At 45.6% G+C, this 26,602-nt stretch overlaps 1 protein-coding gene across 1 annotated transcript; it reads right to left on the minus strand.

Moving 5' to 3' along the window:
• Positions 1 to 2,714: 2,714 nt before the first annotated feature.
• On the minus strand, positions 2,715 to 5,229 carry HMX1 (H6 family homeobox 1). Its single transcript, XM_035547424.1, has 2 exons — positions 4,980 to 5,229; positions 2,715 to 3,295 (listed from the first exon to the last, which is right to left on the minus strand). Exons 1-2 carry the CDS (start codon positions 5,227 to 5,229, stop codon positions 2,715 to 2,717), a joined length of 831 nt encoding a protein of 276 aa, XP_035403317.1.
• Positions 5,230 to 26,602: the final 21,373 nt, after the last annotated feature.

Below are 26,602 nucleotides of genomic sequence, written 5' to 3' on the forward strand. Positions count from 1 at the left end.
GAAGAAGCACAAAGAGTGACTCTTATCTCTTTGATTTGTTTAATAGAGATATACAGAGAGAAGAAAACTGCGAGGAATCTGTTCTCATGATTTGGGGTTGGGCTTTTTTTGCCTGCTTTGAAATTGCCAATGTATATTCGTCAGTGACCACTTCTGCTAGCTGTTTGTGTAGATCCTGCAATTTTCTTGCCATCAGGTACAATGAAAAGAGTCGTTAAAAATCGACTAGGTAAAGAAACCTGAGGTGTTTATGTTCCTACTTTCAGTACATACTTTTAATAAAGCACTTCCTGCAGGTACAGAATAAGGCATAAGTAAGCACTTTTTTCTTAGATGAATTCACGTCTTGAACCTTTTAATATTTTACTATGGTCATAAGTTACAAATACAGTGTATGAAAAAAAAAAATCTGTTTATTGATATAATCAGCACGTCTTTAAAAAACAAACAAACTAATGTCAAAACACATTTTAAAAATCCGATCGATCATTTGCCCTGCCAGTTCCTTAACTTCAAGAAAGGAATATTTAGTAGAATCAGAAGTATAATAATCTCATATGTTATTCCAAAGAAAAGGCATGTGGAGAGTGTCAGGTGTGTTCAGTTTCGCGTTGGATTACAATCTACTCTGATATGACCGTAGGGAGTCAGGATTTTGCTCCAGTAGGTAACGCTGGGAGAGCTGGGGAGCTGGATAGGACAGGGAAAGGCTCTGGCCGTTTTCCTCCGGGCATAGCCAGGCTCTGAACGGTACCAAACCAAGCAGTGAGCCCAGAGGAAGCGACGTCGCCCAAAGCCTCCCCCTCTGCGCATTAAAAGGCTGAAGTCGCCCTGAGTCCCGCCGGGGGCTCCGAGACCCCCACCCCGCCGCTCCCCATCCTCCTTCCCCTTTCCGGGATCAGATCAACAGCTTTTAGAAGTTTTCGCCCCAAAAAGCGGGAGTTTCCCGGCTACGCAAACCAAACAGCTGAAGAAGCCCTCCCGGAGCGAGACGAGGAATTTCAGAGCAGTGGAAAAAAAAAAAAAATACAGCTCCCAGACCCGAGGCTCGAGTCGAAACGAGCATCCCGGCAAGTTAACGCTTTTCTCAGGAACCCACAATACGCATCTATCATTATTATTATTATTATTATTTTTTTTACTTCTCGAGTGGTTTTGAGGTTTTCAGCGTCTTGACTTCAACTGTGCATGATGCCCAGAGCCGTGTTTCAGGCCAAAGAGAAAAAAAAAAAAAAGGCAAAAAACAAGCGGTGGAGAGGTTGTAATCCGCCCCTGAGCCTTCTTCTTGGGTTTCGTATCAAAGCTGAAGCTCCGCCGCATCTCGCCGATCGATTTCACAACACGAAAGCGTGAGATCGCTCCAAACATAATGCAAAGTGTAGGAAATAGTAAGAATTAGATCTCTCTTCCTTCACCGGGACAGATCCGCATGCACGTACCCCAACAGACCCATGGACCCGTTTTTTCACACGGGGACAGAGAGTGCTGCGAGCTGGTCGGTTCAGTTACACCTGATTATGCCCTAAAACGTAGGATCAAAGCTTGACCTTCCATCAAGGCTGAGTTTTATAAGGTCATTTTCCCCTTAATATTAGGAAAAAAAAAAATCAAACCTTTGGAAACAATAACCCGATGTTCATTTTAGCAGTGGGTAGAAAGGGAGAAACAAAACAGTTATTAAAGGAAAAAATAGCTTGGCATGCATAATACTTCATATAATATCACATTACAGTTTAGCTTGCATAACTAGCCATACAACTCCCCAGTCTGTCGCCATCTGATTATTTTTCTTTCTTTTTTAAACTGTCAGTGCGAACTGTTAATCGATTACAAACCGACCCCGTAAGGGACGGAAAAAGCTGAGGTGCGTTTTCCTCAACCTCCTCAGGAGACCCAAATAAGAGGCAAATCCAGCTAATAAAACACAGTAATGTTCAATTATTATTATTATTATTATTATTTTCACCGCGTATCTTTAGGAGATAGTTTCTCGGGGAAATAAAACGGAAACAAAGAAACCAAATCCTCACAGCTCTGACTTCAGCGGGGCGAATTCACTAGAGCAATTTGCCTTCAAGTTGTTGGAAGTCAAAAAGCCTGCACCGAGAAGGACCGGGGGGGCATCAGCACATGCTTGGGTATTGATCGTATGAAAATGAGAGTAACAATGGAGGCGGGGGGGGGGGGCGTCTGTAGGAATTAAGTGGCTAAAACAAAGGGCCCTGGAGAAGCTGCTGAGGGTCCCGTGGCCGCGGTGGAGGCCCCGAGGCTTCGCCGTCTTTTGAGGCGGGGGCAGCGGGGCCAGGAAGAGCCCCCGGCCATGGAGGTTCCGTACATTCTTCTGACGCTCGAGCGGGAGAATTAGGGGGCTGCTGCCCCCCGGGAAAAGCCGGTCTGTGTCCCCCCGTGGCCGAGGCCGCGTTTTCTTTGGATGCTTGGCGCGGGGGGGGCCCGCCGAGAGGCTCCCGGCTCATGGCCGGAGGTCTCCGGGGTCCCCTCGCTTGTGTCCAGCGGCCGCGCGTCGTTCCGAGTTAACCCCAGCGGTGAGTTTATTGCACGTTTAAAAAAAAAAAAAAATGTCCCAAAGCGGTAAATCGAGAAACGTGGAAGTGGAAAGAAAAAAGTCCGGGGATGATTGGGGGGGGAGGGGGGGGGGGGGAGCTGGAAGCCGGGGGTGGGGGCGAGGGGACCGCGGTCCTGGCACAGGTGGGCGCTCAAACGAGTCCTGTCATCTGCGACCGTAGGAAGGGGAGGGAGGCGGCGGGGAAGGTGCCCAGGGGGTAGCTGACGCCGCTGGAGAAGCCCACCAAGGGGGGCGACATGTGGGGCAGGGTAAAGCCCAAGGCGCTGGCCGGCGAGTTCTCGTGGTACAAAATGGGGACCCGCACTATCCTTTGGGCGGCGTGGGAGAGGTTGGCCGCCTCGAGGTCGGCGGCCAGCTGCCTCTTCCACTTGTTGCGCCGGTTCTGGAACCAGATCTTCACCTGGGTTTCGGTGAGGTGCAGCGAGGCCGCCAGCCCGGCCCTCTCCGAGCTGCTCAGGTAGCGCTTCACGTCGAAGGTGGACTCCAGCTGGAAGACCTGGCTGCGGCTGAACACCGTGCGCGTCTTCTTCTTGCGGCCGGCCGCTCGCTGCTCAGGCTCGCCCGGCTCCTCGCCTCTCTCCTCCTCTTCCTCTCGGCCTCCGGGGCCCGGCCGCCCTCCCGAGGGGCCCCGCACCGCCGCCGCCCGCCCGCCGCCGCCGCCCGTCCGCTCCGCCGTCTCCTCGGGCAGCTCGGGCGAGTCCCGGTCGCTGGCTGCGGAGAGAGGCACGGACAGGGCTGGGGGGGCGGCCCGCTCCGGGCATTGCTCCTGCTGGGGATGGGGAGAGCCCAGAGGCTGCGCCTGCCCCCGCCCGGGTCACCGGGAGGGGAAGGGATGAGGCCGCGGAGAGGGCGAGGCAGGGGAGCCCGGCCCGGGGTTGCTATATGGCCTGCTATATGGTCCTGCCGTACCCTCCCGGAAGCCGTGAGGATGTGTGCACAGTCCTACACAAACCCGTAAGTTACATCTCGTGCATATATACGCGTATAAGGACATGATCATGCACGTATATTTGTATATATATCTACGTATGTATAGGTAGGATATGATATAATAGCATATCTACGTGTACACACATACCTATGCAAATTCAAATATATATATAACATATATGTACTTTGATTTATGTTTTGTACACATGAATACCAGCATATACATGTAAGCGTATACACACATGTACATATGCACATAAGTATATAAATACTTTTATAATAGAGACGTACACTTATAAACACATGTGCATGGATATATTTACACGCACATGTATACATATACAAATCTATTGCACACATATGCACACATATTTACATATAAGTACATATGTAAGTAAATTGGGCTGTGTGTATATTGGAGCAAGCATATTAGTGCATGTGTGTATATAAAGGGAGGGGGGAAATAAATATTTTCGCTCTTAATATTCTCAACTAGATAAACCAAATCGTTCGGGTCAGCTACTCTAATATCGGGACATTGCCTTCCAGCATGTCTTTGTCGTTTCCAATACTGTGTTTTCCAATTGCATTTTAAAGAGGAAAAAATATGCTAGTATTTATGGAACAGGGGGAAAAAATAAAAGAAAAACACGCCAGGAAGACAAAACAGTTGTTTTGGTACTCATTTTCTACTTCTAGGTGTACTTTTGAGATAAATTAAAAATATCAATAAACCCACCACTGTAAAAAGAAACTCTTTGGGTTATAAATCACCCCTCTTCTGCTCACTGAGTAATCGTGTGAACTCTACAGGCTCATACAGAATCAAAGAGATGCGCCGAGGGACAATATTTTTTCTATCAGGATAAAAATAACCACTGATCGCAGCCCATAAACTTTTTCAGATGTTAATTTGTGCCCGGGGACCGGGGCTTTTTCTCCAGCGGTGCCAGGCCGCGCTGCGCAGAGCTGCGCTGCCCGCGGAGAGCAGCGGGGCCGGGGCTGCGGGAAGGGGCTGCGGGGCCCCCAGCTGCCCTTCGGGGGTCCCAAATTCTTTGCTGCTCTGCTAGGGACCGTGGCCCCGGCTTTCAGGGGAGTCTAAAACAGCTGGACATCCCTCTTAGGAAAAATAGAGAAAAACGGGTAGGGAAAAAAAAAAAAAAAAAAAACAGAGAAAAAAATTTCCAAGCGAGCAAACAACCCTAACTGTTTACATTTTGGGACGAGCAGCAGGCGGGGCGGAGGCTCCAGGCGCCTGCCACACTGGAGCATTTCCGGAGATTTACCCCAGGAGCCCGAACCCGGAGAGATGCAGGGCGAGAGGGCTGCGAGGGGCTCCCCGGCGGCACCCCCCCCCCCCATTTCCCCGCGGGCCGCGGCGGCACCGGCCCCTCTTGGGAAGCGGCGACCCCCCAGACCCCATCAGGGCCCTGTGGGAAGGGGACAGCAGGGAAAAGTGACTTACTGTCGGGGCTGGTGCAGCCCAGGAAGGCGGCGTGCGCCCGGCGGTACCAGCCGACGGCGGCGTCGCGGAGCGGGCAGCCCGGGACTCCGAGGCGCAGCGGGGAGCGCGGAGCCCCGCGGCCGCCTCCGCCCGCAGCCGCCCTCCTCGCCCCGCCGCCCGCAGCGCCCTCGGTGCCCAGCAGGTCCTCGATGAAGAAGGACGAGACGCGGGCAGAGGTGGAGCCGGAGTTTTCCGTCGCTTCGTCCGGCATCGTCGGAGAGGAGCTGAGGGAGGGACGGGGAAGGGGACGGGGACGGGGACGGGGGGGGGCGGGGGTGTCCCCGGCTCCGCGGGAGGCTGGCTCCTCGGCTCCCCGCTGCCCCGCCGCCGCCTCCTGCCTCTGCTTAGCCCCGTGGATGCTCTCCTGGTATAAAAGGTTTTTTTTCCGGAGTAATCATTTCAGATCGCGGTTTGCCATCATTTCCTGCGAGCTAGGAGGGGAGGGGGGAGGGGGAGGAGGGGAAGGGAACGGGGAAGGAGAAAAAAAAAAAAAGCAAGCCGACAACCCATCGGAGGCGCCAGATTCTGCGCGAAAACGATAATAACGAAATAAAAATGTCATGCGAGTTAAACGCCGTGCACGGCGAGGGGGGGGGATCCTGCGATTGGAGGAGCGCGGAGGCAAATGAGATCTCCGCGGGGGCGCGCAGGGCGATGGCTGGCGCGGAGCTCGGCGCGGCCGGGGCCGGGCGCTGCCCGTGCGGGTGCGTTTGGGTGTGCGGGTGTGTGTGTGTGTGTGTGCGGATGTGTGTGTGTGCGTGTGTGTATGTGTGCGCCCGCGTGTGCGTGCACCGCCCCGGGGCTGCCACTCACGAGCTGCTTATTTAGGTCAATTAGGGAGCAAATCCCGGAGCGGGGGGAGCGGCAGGGCCGGCTCCGGCGCACGGGGAGCAGCCGGGGGGGAGGCTTGGCCACCGCACGTCTTTGCCTTGCCATTGGATACAGCGGGCTCAGAGGGCAGCCCACGCAGCCAATCGAGCTCTGTAGGCATCGCGGTTATATTAATATCATTAATAATAATTACCCTCCCTCCCCCCCCCTTCGGAGCGCGGCGGCCGCTGAGCTTTCATGTCGGCGGCGGCGGGGATGGATGGATGGATGGATGGAGGAGATGCGGCCGTGCAGCCACCGCCGTGGGCTCCCGGCGGAGCGGGAAGGATCCCCCGGCCCTGAACCCCCAGACAGAGCACTGGGACCGGGAAAAGCCCGGGGGGGCGCCTGCCCCCAGGGTGCCCAAGTGCCCAAGAGGCCGGCGGCACGGGAGTGCGGGCGGCCTTCTTCTCCCGAGGCCGCCTTGCTCTTCATAGCAAGGTTAGTGCCTTTCAACCTTTCTCTTCCTATATATAAATATTCCCCCTTTTTTATATATATATTCCCTTTATATATATATAATATAATATATATACTTTTATATGTATGTTTATATATATGTGTATTATGTCTATATACTTATTCTATACGAACATTTATATGTACGTACGTCTATATACTTATGCTATATGCACGTATATGTGTATGTGTATATATGCGTGTTACGTCTCTAGATTCAGGCGTTAGTTTATGAGAAGGAAGCCAGTTCTCCATCCCCGTCTCCCACTGCCCAGGGTGCGCCCACTGCCAGCTCCCGAGCTCATCTCTCCCGGCGTTATTTCGCCGCACTCCAGCTTTGTCATTCTTGCTGCTATTGTAATCCCACTTCATGGGAAGCCGTAAAGCCACCCCCTGCCTGTCCCCTTTCGCCGAGCCTTCTGGATGCGCCTGAGTCGTGACAGGAACCCCCAGCATCTCCGCAGAGCTCCAGGGCAGGACAGTGACCCGCTGCCTTTTTCCTGGAGACCGGGCGGGACAAGTCTATCGATCCGGAGTGCACCTCGGGGGCCGGGAAGGTTTGGGTGAGTACACAGATGCCCTAAAACCTCCTCATTCAACTCTTCTGCTTCTGGGAGTGCTGTTTGAGCGGCTTGGAAAGCAAGACTCAGAGGAGATGCTCACCTGCAGGGCTCTGCTCTACCTCCTCCGGCGGGATTTCCCTCCCTGTTCCTCTTTGCAGGATGCCTGGGCACCACTTCCCGTGCTCGATTTGGGGAGAGGAGCAGGCGGGCACTGCCCGCTGCCACCCGGCCACCGCAGCGCCGAGACAGGGAGCGGCCGGAGCCGGCCCGGGGGGGAACCGGGGGTCGGGGCTGTCTAGGGAGGTGGAGAAAGGGGCAGGGTGGGGAGGGGGAGAGAGAAAGAGAGAAAGAGAGGAAAGAAAGAGAAAGAGAGAGAGAAATAGAGGAAAAAGAGGAAAGAAAGAAAGAAAGAAAGAAAGAAAGAAAGAAAGAAAGAAAGAAATTAAAAGAAATTAAAAGAAAGAAATTGAAAAAACTTTCCGTTTCCAAAGACTCAAAGAAAAAAAAAAAAAAGCGATCAGAGCTCTGAACTGAACTCTGGAAAAGCAGGAATGTACAGGGACGTGTTCAGGTTTCAGTCCTACCTGAGCAGAGTCCGGCAAACTGTAAACCAGGCGAAAGTATATTTGTCACTTGTTGCACGGGACTGATGCTAGCGAACGTTACTTTTATGCTTTGTCCACCGTGGTGCGTTTTGCTAGATAGGAAATATGAGTCTGACCACTATGTTTTAAGCTTCTATAAACCGTCTGCTCTGTTTCACTGGCAGACTCGGAAAATATATGTGTGCTTTCCGGAATAAAAAGAAGAATGTGGACCCCGGTTACTTCTATACATTTTATATTCAATGTGCAAGCAATATGCATGTAGCCCCTGCCTATATTTTTTAAAGTGTTCCTACAGTGTAGACATGTAACTTGTGTAATATTATTTGCTTTCCACTTAGAAAAAATATAATAAAATCTATAAGAATTAATTCGCTCTTGCTTTTTTTTTCCTCTCTCTTTTTTTTTCCCTCCATTCTTTTTAGAACAATGTATAACTTCTTGTGTGCAATAATCCTGAACTGTGTTTGTGAAAAGTCATGTTTATTAAGACATATTCCTGAAACACAAAATCAGTACGTATACAACCCTATACCTGCAAACGCAACTCTTGCACAGGCATGCTTTTGTGTGATGTAATTTTTAGGCTTGCTGATATGTTTTTGTACCTTTTCCATAGCTGTAGCAGCACGACTATTGTCACTTTGTGCTGAATACTCTATTTGCTTATTATGATGACGAGAAGGAAAAAAACAAAAACAACAACAACAAAAAAAAACACAACCGGGTATGTTTACTGAATGTCTCACTGCAGCCACCATGCAGGGCTCTATGTAGAGTGCAAGAAAAGCAGCCAGCGACAGAATTTTCGCCATTTATTCTCAGAGGGACCCCTCGGGCCGGGCCGGCCTTGCTCCTACCTCGGCTGCCCGTCTGCAGGGGCCGGCGACCCCCGGAGGCGGCTGGCACCTAGCGGCGGAGCCCATGGCATGTCCGACTCCTTTCGGTGCAGCCCCCTAGGTAACGGGGTCCGGGGGATGCCCCCTGAGCCCAGGGCATTGCCCGTCGTGTGTGTGTGGGGGTTCATTTCCCACCCCCTGGCCCCGCTTCTCTCGCCTGACCCAAAGCATCTCTGGGGGCTGGGGACAGCGGTGGGGTCGCGGGGCTCTGCAGTGGGGTCTCGCGGCTCTGCAGTGGGGTTTTGGGGCTCTGAGGTGGGATCTCTCCCGCTGAGCAGCCCCGTGCTGGTTCACAGTCCGTTCCCAGTGCTGGCTGGGCTGCCGGCAGTGGGCAACTTTGTGGGGTCGGGGCTGTCCCCCCTTGCCTTGTCCCTCTTCATCTCCAACGGCGCCCGAGCCGTCGGCAGCGCTTGCTCGACGTGCTCGCAAAGCATAGGGCAGGCAGAAGTGGGGTCTTGGGGTCGGGCTCCTGGGAGGGGATCAGCAGGAGAAGGGCTCCGTTTGGGGCCGAAAGCGTGCAAATAGGTGTGACAAGCGCCTCCAGAGAGGCGCAGCAACGGGATGCCGGCCCCCGAAGTGGAGCGGGCCTGTCTGCAATGTGAATGCAATTACCCTGCCTGTGTTTGATGTCTCCCCTAGCTCTCCCCCCACCGGCACTGCCTCGATATGTCGTAAAATAGAAGCGAAATGAAAGACAGGCTTTAGCGCTCACTACCTAACCTCTGCTCCTCTCTGCTTTTAAGGGCCCGCGGGTTTTGGAGCCGAGATCTCTGCAGGAGGCGTTTAACCCCCCAGCGCTGCGGGCAGAAGGGTTTTTTGGGGAAGGGGGAATTGGTTCTCCCTGCCCCGTGCCAGAAAAGAGGCTCTGAGCAGATCCCTGGGTTCCTCTCGCTCTCCTCACAGCTCAGAGGCAGCGCTGCGCGTAAGGAATTCCTTGGCCAACATCTGCCTCTGGTTGATACATATACATGTATGTATATACATATAAATAATAAAAAATAGTTTTCAGAGAGGTTCGCTTGAACTATAAAAATAAAGCTAATAAAAGACCGTATTCGCATCTTCAGTAAACTGACGGGAGCCGTCAAAAACGCCAAGGGAAACACTCGGAAGGAACTTTTTTCGGGTCCAGCGCTCCTTTGGAAGAGCAGAAGTAGTGGTGGAAATGTTTGGATGTCTGCTTTGAAAAGGATCGTAAAATAGAACAAACGATGGACCAGAAGCCGCTTGCCCGGCCTTTGTGTGACATCTTCCTCTTCCTCCCGCGCTGGGGATGCGGGGATGCTGACTGCCAGGGGGTCCCCCCAGCCTTCCCCCGGGGCTGCTCCTGTCCCCGCAGGGAACTCGACGGGTCCCCTCTCCGGCTCCGCCGCCCTCCGAAAGCCGTGGGTGCAGAGCGGAACCCCGGGAGCCGGGCTCGCAGCTCTTCGGGCCGGGCCGGGCCGGGCCAAGCGGATGGGGCATCCCCGAGGGGGTGTCCTGGCCAGGAGAGTCCCATCGGGGTGAGGACCCCGGGAGCATCTCTCGGGGATGCTCTGCTCCATTTCATGTGGCCTCGCCGGCAGGAGAAGTGGGACCCCCTTTTGCTGCAGGTAGACCACCAGCCACCGCCCAACCCTGCCTTGCAGATGCCCCAAGGGGCTCTGGTTGGAGCCTCTTGTAGCCCCAAGCTCTAGGCAAATGCAAGCCTGAGAGCTCTTAGAGTCCTAAAACCCTTCAAATGCGAGTCAAATAGCACTTTACGCAGCGACAATTAGGGGCTTTCCCTTCTTAATGTGAAATACATTTTAAGGGATCCCCAAAGATGGTCAAACAGGGAAACTGGTAAATATATATATATTTTTTCCCAGTAAATTGTTAACTATAAATTCATCCCTACTGAATTCTTCACTGTCAGTGACACTGGCGGAGAACTTTTCCCCTTTCAAGAACGCTGCACAACCCATGCTGATTCCCATGAATGTATTCATTATTCACGAATAGTCACTAAGTGCTTTGGGTGCAAACTTACAGTCCGTAACATGTCCTGACTGTCCGTGTTGCCTATTTGTTGTTCGTTATAGATGGCATGCAATTGGGAGCATTAATCGCATGACTTAAGTGCTGTTTCCTTCCTATGTGAAGAGAGTTTTAACCCATGATAAATGATCAAGCAGGGGAATGTCCTTGGGTAGGTGGATAAACAAATGAAGAAAACAATTCGAAAATGATTTGGGGGAATATCTATTCTATGTAATAACTGAAATAGTTATTAATTATTTGAATGGAGGTTAGGAGAAAGGGAGAAAATCAGCAAATTATGTGAAGTCTTAAAAAAAAAAAAGTAGTCCCTATTGAAAAGAGTTAACATTTATAATACAGTCCTGCTTTAAAGTGACTTTTCCAGAAAGGTCTTTGGCATCGATTTCATTATACAATTTTAACATGACTTCTTTTTGGTATGTACAGTGAGAGAATGCATGGTTTTATTGGTACTGGTTAGGGTCAGCCACAGGAGAATTATGGAGGTCATGTGAAATAGGTGCCAATAAAGCTTTTATTATTGTTATACAGACAAAAGAGCATTATGGAAAGAGATCCTTACCAGACCTAACCATGGATATTTTGTTCTGTTAACAATCAAGTTGGAAAATACAAAGACACAGTAAAAAAAAAAAAAAAAAAGTGACTTTTCAGAGCCATTGGGCATTAACCTATTATCCTAAAACTTTTGGCATTATTTTCTCCCAGAAAATGAAGGTCTCCTGAAATGAAACACTAACATGACTTTTGATGTTGCCTAAAAGAAAAGATTAAGGGGAAAATACTGCACTGTCACAACAGAATGCAACTGTTTTTATTTTGAAATAATTTTTGTGCATGTGTGTTATGTAAGAAAATTAAGCTTTTTTTTTTTTTTTTTTAAATTGACAAGGTAGCCTTTACCTGTGGTTTGTATTTACCTGCAGTTTGAAACAGATTCTGTACCAGAGCTTGAAGTTTGGGATTCTAAAGCTAGATTTCATGAAGATGTTATTCGCCTATCCTCATCCAATCTTGCGTGATTTAAGTGGAGTATTAAACCACTGTGAAGGACTGCAGTGAACATCCCCCATGTGTTGATGCATTGGGTTCTTAGATCAAACTTCAACAACTTTTAGAGCTCCATAAATTCAGCAAAAACTCCTACTTTCTTAAACCTGATTGACTCCTGATTGACTCAGAAGTTTTAGATTAATTCCAGGAAGGAGCCAAATTCAATCAAAGAAGGTATGAAGAACTGTACAGTACAAAACATTCTTTGTATTTTTACAGTTGTGTAAAAGGAAAATTGATGCATAGATCAAAGTCAGCCCCCAACCACTGCTAACATAGGATTAAACATTATACTAGCTTTTACACTTTGCTAATAAAATGATTCAAACTGTGTATATTCAAGGCAAAGATTTAAGAAAACTTGTGAAAATCATGATGGAGCCTTATTCTATATAAAATCACCCATATTTGTGAACTATATTAATAAGAAGCAAGAGTGCATAGACAGGAAGCAGAAAATATCTACTTTCCATTGACATGTAATCCATATATCCTAATAGAGGACAACAATACCAAGCTCTAAACCTGCTGTTAGATCAAGAAAAATATTTTTCATCGGCATGTGAAAAATATATTTTGGCAAATCATATTTGAATGAGGCATATAGTTCCCCCTACCCCCCAAAAATACCTCTGTCACCCATGATATACATATACATATGTATGCCCATGAATTTTTTCAGTCAGCTTAGAAATAATCTTTACAGAAATCAATTAGTAGTTGGAGTTTATGTGAGTCATTAAAATCTGGGGATGAATACAGTTTTCAAATGGTTCTGTGATGTATTATAAATGGTTTTGCAATGCTGCAGCATATGTGGAGATACATATCTGGAGATATATACAGTTACATGAATATGAATTTGTTTATCATGGTATACAAAAATTACATTTTCACATAGCATGAAAGTAGTGTTGAAATGTCCTTAGAAAGGACTGGACCTAGTCAAAATTAATATTGTAGTGAGCACAGATCCTAATGTAAATCCATGGAAACCCCAAATGCATTCACTTTCTTGTTCTGAATTATTTTGTTATCAAGCCTGATTAGTCCTAGAAAACCCTGAAGCGGTAGGAAGGCTGGGTCAAACACTGAGTGAACTCAGTGGTAAAGCTCTGTTTGCTTTCTCTCGGCAAGCACACTGAGATGTGCTATCTTCCCTGGGATCTCAGCGGAGCTCAGCAGGAAACCCAGCCGTATCAGCTCCTTCTCATAAGATTCCCCTTTGACTTCGCAAAATCCTTGAGTTGTGTTAGGAGGGTGCGAGCCAGTTCCCACAGTAATTCTTCATGAAACCTGAACACTATGGCCCACATTCTACCCTTACGAGGACATGAGGAGTCAACCTAGAAATTTACACAGGCCTCTGGCTATGAATAACAAAATCTACACTGCAGTTATCTGAAATTGGAGCGATAAGTGGACTTGCAGCAGGAACATTTTCATATCACACTTTGTAAATCCACGTTTTACCCAGAGGAAGCTAAAGTCTTGTTTTAAATGGTAAACCTTCTTTTAAAGGTACTGGAGAGATGGGCAAGGAGAGCTGAAGGTGCACCCTTGTGGTGAGTGGCAGGGGTACGTGTCCTGCTGACTGACCAGGAGGAGGTGTCAGTGCCCCTTTTATATCCTCCTGTCATGCAAGATTCTCCTCTCATATTTACTTGGGGGGATTCATCAAACTAAGTGGAGACATCTATGACTAGCCTTTCCATCCTATGCTCCCCTTAAAGCCAGTACATGTCTACTCAACATTTTCTGTTCATTCAGGGGGTAACTGTCGTGTAAAGTCATGTGAATCATTCCCTGTGTCTTCTTCCAGCTGCCTGGCCTTGGAGAGGCTTTCTTGCCATGTCATGACAGTACATGCCATGGTACAGATGCAGTTAACCAAATATTGTAAGGGAAGGCACTCAATGGGAGATGGGGCCACTCTCTTCAACAGGCTTCTCAGCTCCAGGTCACACCTGACATGGTCTTCTCTTACCTAGCTCAAATGCTCCATATAGCTCTGTGTATGTTGGCAAGCTAAAATGGATCATTGCACAGGCTTGTTTTCACTGTCAACTTGCTCCCTAGAATATTTTGGTCTACCAGCTCTCATCCAGACTACCTCAGGGAACTCACAAGGAAAATAAAGGCCAGGGATCATTCATGGTGAGCATCAGACCACTCTGTTTTGGAGGAGGACGTAGTGTGCAGATCCAAGCCATGCCATGACAATTGCTCTCAGGACTAAAGGATCAGGTGAGCACAAATCCAACCCAAAACACTCCAAACGCTGTTAAGTAGTAGGAAAAATAGTGGTAGTACAAACTAGTAGGAAGAAAATGTGCCCTGTCATCATGCGTGCAGGTATGGCAGTTTGGTAGGCTGTGATGTGTGTTTTACAAAGGAGTGTACCCCTTGCCTACATGTCCTCTTCTCCCCAGCCAGCAGCCCTGCAAAAGCCTGGCAGACACCATCCCTTTAGCAGTATTTATAGCTATATCTCTATCTGATGAGCCACTCTCTAAAAGTAGGCTAACTCAAAACATACCACATTGCTGCTTGGAAATGCAGATGTGAAGGGATATCTGGTTCTAATATACAGATCACCTTATGGTGTGGCAGGTTTCAGTTTCCACAATAGAGAGTGCATTTATGCTAGGAGTGATTTAAGCCATTTGGGACCTTCAAAAGCAGAAACCCTTCATGAACCTTATTGGAAATGACTACTCTTGCTGAAAAAAAGAAGGAAGAGAAACTAGAGGGGTGATCCAAGATCACACACATCTAAAGAGTGGAAAGGAAGCCTTTTCCAAAATGTTGCTCTTTCTCACAGAAAACACGTAAGTTGAGTGTGAGACAAATATCTCCATTCCTTTGTAGAGATATGAAGTCCTAATAATGCTGACGGAACCAATATTTTATTACAAAAAGCCATCAGATTTAGTTCAAAATATCCCATTTATTAAATATCAGTAATATCGACCATCATCTCTTCTATGGCATTTTACTTTCTGCATTTTTCCTTTTTTTTTTTTTTTTTTTTTTTTCTGAGGCACTCAAGGAGGAGGACAACGAAGCGAGCTTTTCCTTTCAGATACACCTGGTGGATTTGAGCTCTGATATTTCTCTTTCCCTCACTGCACGGAAATCCCCTAGGAAGAGCAAAATATCAGCATAAAGATCGGCTGTGCAGATTTGAAAGAAGGATTTTGCCCTTGGGTCCAAAAGCTGGAATGTTTTCTGCAGATCATAGGCTCCATAAAACATATGTACTTAATAAATAAGCAAACAAGGCTTGTGCTCAAATGGGGCTGCCGTGCAGTAAGGGAGAACATTTGGCAAGTTGGGGTGGGGGGTTGGCAGCTACATCCTTCGTAATCTGGAGCCACTTTTTTTTGCAAATATTGACATTTCTTCTTCGTGTCAACTGTGATGTTGAGGTGCATGAGGGGAATCTTTGGGAATTTCGCTCCAGGTGATCTGAAATGGTGCTTCCTTCCAGAGCTGACTGTCCCTGTGCAGAAAACAGGGGGAATATCTCTACCTTGTCAAAGAGGAAAAGCTGATGAGCTAAGAAGGCTTTCCCTCATTCTCATCTACTGCCTCACTGTCTGCTCAAATCAGCAGGGAAAACAGCAGAGGAGAAGTAGCTGGACCCATGCCAGAATGCTTTTTTTTTGGCGCCCTTTTGCAGCAGCAGCTCGGGATCTTTTTGCATCGCTGTGCTCCAGAGCTGTCAGCAGGTAACACATTCTGTCGCATACCTCAGAGCTGCAGAAACATTGTGTGCCCTCTCTTCACCTCTTGCAGAGCTCATCTGACCCTGCCTTGCTGCTTGCTTGGAGGGAGGCAGCTTCAATCCCCTTGGCAGCCCAACAGGTCATCCAAGCTTGGTCAGGCCTAAGAAGCCGTCCTCTTACAGTTAGCAAGAGAGGAACACATCCAGCATCTGCTGTAGTTGGTCTCTAAGATATGGAGTGAGTCCTTTGCTTTCGCATACCTCCTGAACCTGTAACCATCAAGACATTCAGACCAAGTGGGAACTTTTTGGTAGCAGTTTTTCAGGGCAGGAACAAGCCAGAAATTACGTGTCTAGTCTGGGACATTGGCTTTTTTTCTGTGCAGATGGGAAAGTAGGGGCACCTGCAGAAAGATGACCCATCTTCCTTCTCTCCATTGCCTACTTGGCATTGATGAACACTGTTCCAAAGGTCACTGTAGAGAACAGTGACATTAAATGAAATGAAACACCTAACCTCTAGGCAGTTGAAACAAAGCTTATTATTTATGATTACTATTACTGTTACTATTACTATTACTATTACTATTACTATTATTACTATTACTATTAATTTTATTTTCTGCCTGCTTCTTGATTATCTAGTTAGAATAATTCTTTTCCTCTCTTCTTGCCTTTTAGTGTGAAGAACAGCAGAAGCAGAACAAGACCAAGGACTGGACTCAACATCCCATCTTTTGCTTATCCTTAAAAATATATGCATAAAACCTCAAAACTATGCTGTAGAAAGATATATGGCAGCCATTTCCTCACATAAAATGGCAAGTTTTGAGTATCTATGACCAGACTGCTACATGGTACTGTCAAAATCAAGTTCAGTTGAGGATAAAATACAGTGTTCTCTTAGATTTGTTGTTATTTTAGTCCACAGGGATAAAAAACAATTGATTCTTCTGGAATTTTTCTTTCCCAGCATACTTTTAATTGTTTTATTAAGCACAAGTATATTATTCTGAATTAACTATGTTTGGTTATGTGTATCTTCACCTCATTTTCAGTTTAGAAAAAAAAGAAAAAATAATGAAGTGACAATGAAATGTTTCCTTTGACTTTGTAATGGTCAGTGAAGTTTTGTGGACACCTCTGGAATCAAGAGTGGACTAAAAAGAGACTTTTATTCCAACTCAGAAATAGTAGGTATAGTGTATCTGATGCTGGTTTGTTGCTTTCTGTCCTGTGGTGATACTCTAAAGTATTCCCACATACAAGTTTTCCTTTTTGATATGTCTACTAAGATGAATTTTAAAAATCTGTATTCCACAGAGATTTGACTCAAAAATAGCTACTTTAGCCTTGGAGGTACAAATTTGAGATTGGGTTGTCCTTTAGAAACCTGTGTCTGGGGAATCTGAGCTTCTTTCTGTAAGGATCAAATCTGAAGGACTAACTACATGAAACACAGGAAGGATTAATAGGGATTTAAGCATCTTGATGAGCATATGTGTAACCCTCAGTGTAATTTAGAGAGCTTTGGGAGCCTTGCTGACACCTAAAGGGGATCTATAAACTCTTTAGATTCTGTTTAAATTCAGATTAATATGCCAGATTAGATTACTGCAACCAATGTAGCTAATACTTATAAATCTTAAAGGTATTATCTGTATATAATCAGAAATTAAACAAGATATGCAGACAGAGACTATTTACAATTTTATTGTAATCAACACATTTATGAAAAGAAGTATAAAAATCCTGAAGTTGTTTTTCATGGAATCTGCATCCAGTGAAATTATTAGCTGGTGCAGGAGTTTATATGGCTTTCATTTAGCAAGAATTGTTTGGTTCTGGATGAGATTTGAGGAAATTAATCCAAACTCTCTAACTTTGTGAGTTAGTGCCTGGATCTGACCTATTTTAAGACAGTGATCCAGCTTGACTATAGGCCACATGGTCTTTATTTCTCAGTTCTGGACCTGTTTTATTACTATTCTTCAGTCTTATGTGAGTTTTTTCCCCAGTGTACATTTAGCCAGGCTTCCTAGGCAAGAAACAGTACATCTCTGAAACAAACAACAACAACAACAACAGAAAGTAAATATTTTTACTAGCTGGAATAAACCTTTTGTATATTTTCTGTGTGCAAATAGATCTAAAGTCAAGAAAAAAAAAAAAAGCTTCTGGAAAGTCTGACCATATTTTGAAAGAGATTGATTGAATTTTCTTTCTTTATTTATTTCTCTTTCTCTTCTCTTCTCTTCTCTTCTCTTCTCTTCTCTTCTCTTCTCTTCTCTTCTCTTCTCTTCTCTTCTCTTCTCTTCTCTTCTCTTCTCTTCTCTTCTCTTCTCTTCTCTCCTCTCCTCTCCTCTCCTCTCCTCTCCTCTCCTCTCCTCTCCTCTCCTCTCCTCTCCTCTCCTCTCCTCTCCTCTCCTCTCCTCTCCTCTCCTCTCCTCTCCTCTCCTTTCCTTTCCTTTCCAGGAAAAAATTTTTCCTTTCAAAAAAATCTGCTTTCAAAATGTGTGCCTGCATTTACTCGCATGGAAGTAAATGCAAATTTTGGAGTGAAACATAAGTGAAAATAAGAAGACATAGAAGAACACCTTCGTGAACCCTGCCCCAGCACACAGAGATGGGGTTTAATTGTTTAGCAGCAGGGCAGAGAGCTGCTGCTGTCACTGCGCAGTACAAATGTCCCTTATCACAGTGCCACCTCGAGGACAAATCACAGCCCGATCAAGCAGGCACCTCTGCAAAAATCCTTCCATCCACAACGAGGGCTTTCCCCATTTCCCCTACTGCAAGTTCGGTCAAAGTGAAAGACCGGTCAGGTCCATGATGGTCATGAGCTCCAAACCAGCCTTCATACTTGGGAATTCATTGGGACGTTTACAGATGTTGCTAGAACATGCTGCATGTAACCGATCTCAAACAAAAATGATTGCTGTGGTCTACATGGATTAAGATTTTCCTAGCAGTTCTGTATTGCACAATTCAAATGCATAATAAACTTAGATCTGTACTTTTGCCAAATTGTAATTTATAAATAAAAGGGTTCAGAGTAAGCCAATTTTCCTATTTAGTTTTTAATAGCTAATACTCAGAAAACCTCAAGGCTAATTAAACAGTTCATTGTCCTGCTGCATTTAATTATTCAGATATTGATCTAACATCTTAACACACAAGACAAAACAGTGACATATTTTATGTTTGGAAATGGAAAAATAGGAAGCAGATCTGGTTTAAAAATGATTTAGAAGTTAACAACTGAACTCAAAGGAGAGTGTTTCCAAGTGCTGATTTTTTTTTTCATAAGCCACACAGCTTTTCTGTCTATTAATAATAATAATAAATAAATAAATAAAGACAGAAAGACAAAAAGAGAGAAAAAAACGTACAGAATTTTGCTATAAAGTTAGCCTCAAATTTTACATCTACTTGAAAAATCCTATATGGTATATTGCCAAAACCATGTGTCCATACAAAGATGAAGACAAGTCTATTGTCTAGGAAAACCAGACCAGGACAGGATAGAGGAACTCTTTGTTCAAGTTCTGACCCCACCTGAGACAACTTCTGACCTTGAACTAATAAATGTTTAGCCTGTCTTGTTCTACCACTGTCTGAAAACTGAGTTTCATATTTCCCTTTTTTACTTTCTCATTTAAGTCACTGTATTTCTGACAGGATTTTGTCTTACTGGGTACTTAGCCCAAGGAGTAATATAGAAACTGCACAACACAGAGTAAGCCCCTTTATATGGACACACCCCACTGATGAGGTTCTTCAGAAAGAATAAGTTTGTGTTTATCCTTTTCTTTTTTTTTTCCACTTTTAATGCATTGGACACAACATAAAATTCTTGGGAAGCATTCTCATAGTTTCTTTTGAAAAGTCATTTTCTCCCTCCCATACCCAGGCCTTTGGAGAATGAGAGACACAGAAGTTCTGGGCCCACCAGCATCACCTCCATTTTCATTACTACACAAACCAGAAAAACAAAACAAAACAAAACAAACAAACAACAACCAAAAAAAAATAAGAACCTGGGTTATCTGGAGTTGAAATCATCTATAACTCAGCCATATAGACCTAGCTTAGTTGCTCTAACCTACACAGAAACATCCAGTCCTAGTTCCTAGTTCACACTTATCAGAAGCACTGTGTCCTAAACATGCCTAATACCCTCCACTGGCTGTGGGGAGAGACCATAGTGGCAGGTTGAGGTACTGGTGTGCAGAACACAGCTAGGTTGTGTAAACATAGAGACTTAGTGCCCTTTGACATTCCCGGAAATATCTGAGGTACTTGCATAGGACTTCAGATATGACAGAGAACCTCTGGGAGACTCACCTGGTGCCAAAGCAAGACCTTTTATGTGGCTCAAGCGACACTAGACACATTGCTTTGGCAACTGATTCCTACCTGCAAAACTACTGAGACAAATGCCATCATTAATGTCAGAGGACACACTGCATAGCAAAGTGATTAATTAAATCCTAGGCAACTGTCCACTCTGGATTTAATTCTGTCTCCTGGATGTAAACCCTGCAGCCTGCAGCTCCCTGGGGTCAGGGCTGCATGCTCCTGCTATGGATGGATCAAGAGAGCAAACGACTGCCATAGGGAAATTTAATTGCATGAGCTATCTATTTACAGTCCCCCTAGTGACACTTAGAAGGCCACCTTGAACTTGGTTTTGGGAAAAAATCTGGAAAGATAATTAAAATGAGATTTACAGGCAGGCTCCTATGCAAGCCTCTCAGATGCTCTCAACTCCTCTGAAGTGGAGACTTCTCTGCAAAAGTAATGTAAACCACAGACCTGCTCTGGGGACTTCACAAATGGCAGCACAGCCCAAGGACTTTGGTGGAAGAGGCAAAGCCAAAGCTGATACGGTGAGAGAGGATAAGGGACTGCAGCAGGCTGCAGGAAGCCTACCCATGCCTTAATCCATCTCCCGGTGCCAAGGTTGCACTTCCATTCCAGGCTGTGACCCTGCAACTTGCTAAGGTCCTATGGATGGTCCTAATGTAGCTCCAGACAGTATTTTTATCCAGGCAGATGTTAATTTAAAGTTCTAAAAAGCAACATGCATTTCAGTGCAATGGCTCAGCAGCCTGCCATTTGAGACACACCAGCTCTGTGCAGGATGCAGCATGGTTTGCTGTGCATCAGCAACAAACTTGTCTCTCCCTTTAACTGGGTCTAGCACAACTTATAGGTAGAAAACATATACAGAAAAGATGCAAAATAGTGTATGGCATATGGTCATTATTGCACAATTCACTGGCTGGTAATTTGGTTTGCTGTGTCTCCATCTTACAGTAACTGACACCAGATAATACAGTTGGGTTTAATCCAGGCCTTGTGAAGTGTTCCAAAAACTCAAAGCTAATTACTACGCTTGAGATTCCCAGATTGGCATATGGTGTTAAAAATCATTGTGCAATTTAGGGGAAAACATAAATTCTGCAAGAACTTTTTTTTTTTTGCCAGAATGTTGGCTTTCCCCTCAGATTACTTACTGCTAATTGCAGGAAGTGTCTTAAATGTACCAGTGCATTTATTTTTGAATCTACTAGTCCGGTTCCCGGTGCCCTTTGAAAAAACAAAAAACAAAACAAAACCAAAACAAAACAAAACAAAAAAACCACCTCTTATTAATACCATCAGAAGAAAGTCTGGTTCCCAATTTGGCCAAGAGAGTAGAATTAACTGCTATAAACTATAGCAGATCACTTTGCATTCATATTAAAACAAAGCTTAACAACATTAAAACTTGTACACTATGGTAAATTCCACTTTAAATTCCTTCACCATCTGTTGAATAAAAATGCCAGGAGTATTTCCCTTCAACTTCTCTTTTCTTTAGGGCACCCAGTGCACAGATGCAAATTTTAAAAGGCTGAGCTCAGGGTGAAGGGCCAAGAGGGTGAGCTGGATTACTGCAGCCAGACTGAAGTGGGGGCGTGAATTCTGCCAATAGGCATCAGAGACCGAAATTTCACCTTACCAGAAATTGTTTTATCCCAGTGAAATTATTCTAAAATGAAATTGCTTGTTAAGCCTTTTCTCAATGCATCTCCACTATTTAGGTTTTGGAACTGGTGCTTGAGCAATCTGCTGTGACACAAATGTGGGTGAGAAAAATTTTTTATTTTATTTTATTTTTTATTTCAAATACAGCATTTTACTGAAGCAGCCTGAGATCTTGCTTCTGCCATCTAAACAGCACCATCTTCAGGCAAGTTTTAAAACCTACCATTAGTTAGCAGGGACCTAGTCATCCCTCACACAGGGAATCCTCTTTTTCTCGTGGTGAAATCGTGGTCCTACTTCCTGGCCGCTGTCTTTATGTCTTGGCACTTATCAAAATATTCTATCAACATGAAACACGACAACCAATCTCCTGTTATGCTCTCTGTGTTTTCATATGATCAAAGCTTTCCTCAAATGAACTCTTCAATTTACTTTAAAATGTTTCACCAATATTCCTCTTTCATTCTGTTTGTTTCTATTATTTTTTGCATTTTTTTCAGTGTCCCCAAAGAAATTTGTGGGATTTGTGACCTAGTTTATTTCCATTGGTAGGTTCAACCAGCATATTTCAAGTCCCTGTTTTTAACCTTAAGAGAGATAAAGAGATTTCTAGATCAATTTTATTTCATGATCTATTCGAATTGAATATATGTTTCTCATACAAGAAAAGACTAGTGAAGTCAAAGGAAATACATGAATTATTAGGCTCTAGCAGTTGCCTATGGCTCATATGTAAGCCAGATATAAATCTGGTATTGGTGAGTATTAAGATCACAAGAAATTGCAAGGAGAAATATTCAGTTCACTTCATAATGTCATCGTAACCACCCACTGTTATTTCCCCTAACGAAATGTCATTTGGATTGTTTGTTTGTTCCCCAAATATTTTTTTCTGTAGACAATAGACAAATCAGCAGGCTTCTCCAAAGCCATGGGATCGCTTCAACTGTGGGTGCCATAACTTGTGGCACGGATGGGATATTGTATTGTGATAGACTAGTATCGAGGTGACACTAGGGGATTTTGTTAGTCTTTCTGAAAGATAAATTCTTGCAGACTAAAATTACTGCTTTTCTGATTTTCAATACATACAGTTCCACAGCAATAAAATGATTTCATCAAACATTTCTCAGCAAAATTCTGGATAACTTCTGCACGGCATCTGGAGGAAACACTGCAGTAGGCAGCCCGTTAGAGGTTTCAGCGTGCATTTGAACGTGTTTGCTGGAGACAGCCACAGAGCAAAAAGCTCACCAAATGGAAGAGAGCAAATGCAATCGGGGCAGGACAGAGCCTGTCCTGTCCTGCGGTGCTGGCATATGGGGTGTGTGGGGGGAATGCAGATGTGTGGCTTGTAAAGACTGCATTTCTGACCAGGAAAGGTGTTATTCTTTTGGCTGCCTTCACCCCTGCTCTTTCCTTTCCCTCTCCTCTCCCTGCATTTCTGGGCTTGCCCAGGGATGCAAGCCTGGATGGGTGTGCGCAGGGCCTGGGTGGGGGGCTCTGCTTTTCCCTGGGGAGAGCATGAGGAGAGATGCGGAAGAGTCTGGGCCCTGGAGAATCCCTGGCTGGGCAGAGACATGAGGCTGGACAGGGTTTTGCCCCCCCGACCAGGGCCGGGGGAAGGGGTGCACTTAGGGCTGAATCCTGGCATGCGGGCAGGCCTCCTAGAGGGGAACTGGGCTGTTGATAATGAAGGGGCTTTTTGATGTCTTGCAGCCAACGACAAAATCCTCCAGCCTCCCGCCTCACACTCCCCACAACATTTCCTGTGCCCTACTTCTGGGGCAGAGATCTCCTTTGTGCTTTAATTTAAGGAGACGGAGACGTAAGAGGCTGCGATACCGGCCGGGAGGGGAGGGGAAGGGCAGAAAGCACCGAGGGCACCCCCTTGCCATCGGGGGCAGTGCAGAACCCCACACAACACCCCCTGGCTGCAGAGAGATGCTCTGCCCTGCCCCAAACCCACCCTGGCATCACTTGGGGAAGGGAAATATCCCCGTCCCCTAAGTCTCGAAGGGTCTGCGCCTGCCCCGTCGGTCAGCCCCTGTCCCGCAGCCCCTGCAATATCGGCTCCGGGCCCAGGGCAGGCTCTGGGGGCCTTAATCAGGGTCATAGCCGGGGGACAGAACGGAGGCTGACTCCCCTCGGAGCAAGACCCGGGATCCCCCAGCCCAGAGAGCGTTTGGCCGGGCTTTGTGGCGGAAAATCCCTGCCCGGAGTCTCCTGTACCCGGGGCTGCCCCTCGTCCCTCCAGCGCCCGTTTCCTCTCCTGGGAATAATCAGGAGCGGAGGGGGGTTTCTTTTTCCTTTTTATTATAATAATTATTATTTAATTTATTATTATTATTATTGTTGTTGTTGTTGTTATTGTTATTGTTATTATTATTATTATTTTGTCAGCCCCAATGGCAAAGCGCAGCACTGCACAGACTTTGCACAGTGCAGGCAGGGCACAGGCACATGCAGGGGTTTCAGTGAAAGGGCGGGGGGGCTGGGACACAGGGGATTAAATCTCTGCCCCCTTGGAGCTGCTCCTCTGCCCAGCTGGGAGCAGAATTCGTTCGGTGCCCACCGCCCCCCGGCCGGCCCGGCCACCCCTCCGCGGCACCCCCGTCCCTTCAGCCCAAGGCACGTCCCGGCCGGGTAGCAGTCACCGGGTTTCTGGGTGAAAAACAGCCGAGTTCAGGCCAGCCAGGGGTTATTTATTCGATCGCTCCGTCTCCCCCCAAAATGATGAATTTTGAAAGCGAGCACATATGCTAAGCACAGAACGTGAAGAAGAGTGAGAGGGTCCTCGCAGAGTCCTCCTGAAGGGGAATCTTCCTAATAATTCATTCTGTTTTGTGTTTTTTTTTTATTTTATTATTTTATTTATTTTATTTTATTTTATTTTATTTTATTTTATTTTTTGCCTGTGTTTGCAAGTGCAGGTGCCCGACAGGGCAGTGTGCAGGGGCAGCTTGCTGCAGCTCAGGACCTTTCCACTCCCAGGGGCATTTCCTGCATTTTTGTGACACCCAAAGCTTTAAGTTTCGGGAGCCTTTGTTCTGCCCAGACTTGATGGAAAAGGCTGCCCATTCCTGACTGTCCTCGCCTGGGTCTGCTTACACCAGTGAGCATGGAGCCAAAGGAGCAGGTAGCCCCTAGCATCGCCTCAGAGCTTTTCTGAAATTGCGTTTGAAAAGGAAAGGCATTGTGTGCAGCTAGAAGAACTCCATGAAACATGCAAGTTTCATTTTATTTATTTATTTATTACTTTAGGAATTTTTCTTCCCTCCCTTTGGGTTTACTCCAAAGCTTGGCAATTTGTTTGGTCTTTTTGTTCACTTTTTTATTTTTATTTTTTGAGGTGTTTCTGTCTTTATTGGCTGTTTGGAAAATGGAAAGACAAAAAGGAGAACATTTCCAGAGTATTTGCTTTCATTCATATAGAGACATCACACTTTTTTTTCTGGCTCGCACCCACTGGGATTGGCCCAAACAGGGAAGATGAGCTCAAATGATGAACCCAGTCACTTAAATTAATACTAAAAAACAAGTGTTTATCCAAGATGAAACATACATATCAAGACTATATTTTCTCCCCAAAATCCATAGCAGAACAAGTATTTCTCTTTGGGATAAATCCCATAGTGGTCTGTCCTGCTCCCAGCAAGCCATTATAGCAGTGTTATACGTGGACACAGACATATTAGACAGCAGACTTTTTGCACGCACAGTTCATGGCAGATTTTCTCTACTCGATTCTGTACCTTCAACCTCTTTTCTACAAGACATGGCTCTGCAAAGACCTTCTCCAACCAAACCTGTTTGTTAGTAACCCAAGTTCGATTTGTATGTCCCCTACCCTTTCACATCACTCCTCCAGGTTTTTATTTTGTTCTTATCTAAAAAATGCTGACAGCTGTTTCTGAACTCTGCTCTGTCCCATAATAGCCACATCAACAACACTTTTTAAAAAAAAAACAGATTTAAATAAAATGTAACCAGCAAATTTGGGCCAATCCCAGTGGGTGCGAGCCAGCACAACATATACAAACACATACACAACATATACCAGATCCTTTCATTTTTGCAGGTCAATTCTCTCTTTGCCCTCCTTGAAGTAAGAGATTTCTGGAGCATGGAAGAGGTTATTTTGAGTGATATTTAAGTTACAAGGGGCCTCAAAAGTCTTATCAGCATATTATCCACAGAATATCCTGTCCCATAGAAAACCAGTGGAAAAAGAAAACTATGAAAACATAGAAAACTATGGCTTATACAGCAACAGAGATGCTAACATGATTCTTCTGTGCCAAATTCATAATATCACTATTGATAAAAATCAACATTTTCTGTGCTTGCACAGATATGTGAGGTACACAACAAAGGTTAGTTTTCGGGTAGGCTGTAACCTCTGGCTCTATACTGGCAATGTGATATGTTGTTAATGGACTTCAGTACTAGGGAGATGCCAATCTGTTCATACTCTGAGCATCTCTGAGGCTTTGCAGTTTGGAACTTTTCCAGTCCTATAAGATACTTAAGCCACAATTTTATTACTTTCTGAAATCAATTTTGATTGCTTGGGAACTCATTAATATCAGCGTGAAATCTTACCTACAAAGTTCATCAGAGCAAGGAAGTGCTGGAATTAACTTGCAAATTTGCTCTTAATGATCATGTTTTTAGCAAGACAGAACTACAAGCAATTGGTGTTGTGAACACATGAAAACATTAGAGAAGACTGAAATCATTGCCCAGACCTCACTGCTCCAAAACACAAACCACATGTTTCCAGGGTCTAGGTTTGAACATCAAGCCGAGTTAATTCAGATCTGATCCTATACATAATTATGGATAACATACAGGACCGATTCCATGCCCCACTGGTAGAACTGTATGTTTGTGGTATTTCCATCTTTTAAATGAGAAAGAGGAAAATTAATCCTAATGCAGAAACATTTGTATCACTTATCTGGATGAAAACATCTCTGTGATGTGTGTGGTAACACTGTTTCTGGCCAAGGACTTTCTTTTAAGAGCTTAGACATGCAGATGCTTGAAGCAGGGATGGCCAGACTTTTGCTTTGAATAGTTCAAGTGCATTTCTTATATCTTGGCTATACCACATCAGCCTTTACTTGCTTGGAGGCCGCTGAATAATCCAAAATCTCAACTATAGAGAAAACAAGGTGTCTTGCGCTGTGGTCCAGTCACACTCACTGAGTCACTCAAGTGAATAGCTGCCCCAGATTTTCAGATTTTTGTAGGAATTCCAGGATTTCATAGGAACAACTTTTCATAGGAACCACACTCTTTCACGCTGCAATTCATTTCAAGAGTACTGGTTCCCTCTCTG

This window comes from Cygnus atratus, chromosome 4 (genome assembly GCF_013377495.2).
Source record: "Cygnus atratus isolate AKBS03 ecotype Queensland, Australia chromosome 4, CAtr_DNAZoo_HiC_assembly, whole genome shotgun sequence".
Classification (NCBI taxonomy): Eukaryota; Metazoa; Chordata; class Aves; order Anseriformes; family Anatidae; genus Cygnus; species Cygnus atratus.

Excerpts from the sequence above, each read along its gene's own strand:
- HMX1 (XM_035547424.1), bottom strand. The coding sequence starts at position 5,229 with ATGCCGGACGAAGCGACGGAAAACTCCGGCTCCACCTCTGCCCGCGTC. Across the intron at positions 3,296-4,979 it reads GGGCTGCACCAGCCCCGACA|CCAGCGACCGGGACTCGCCC; the intron begins GTAAGTCACTTT and ends CTCTCTCCGCAG.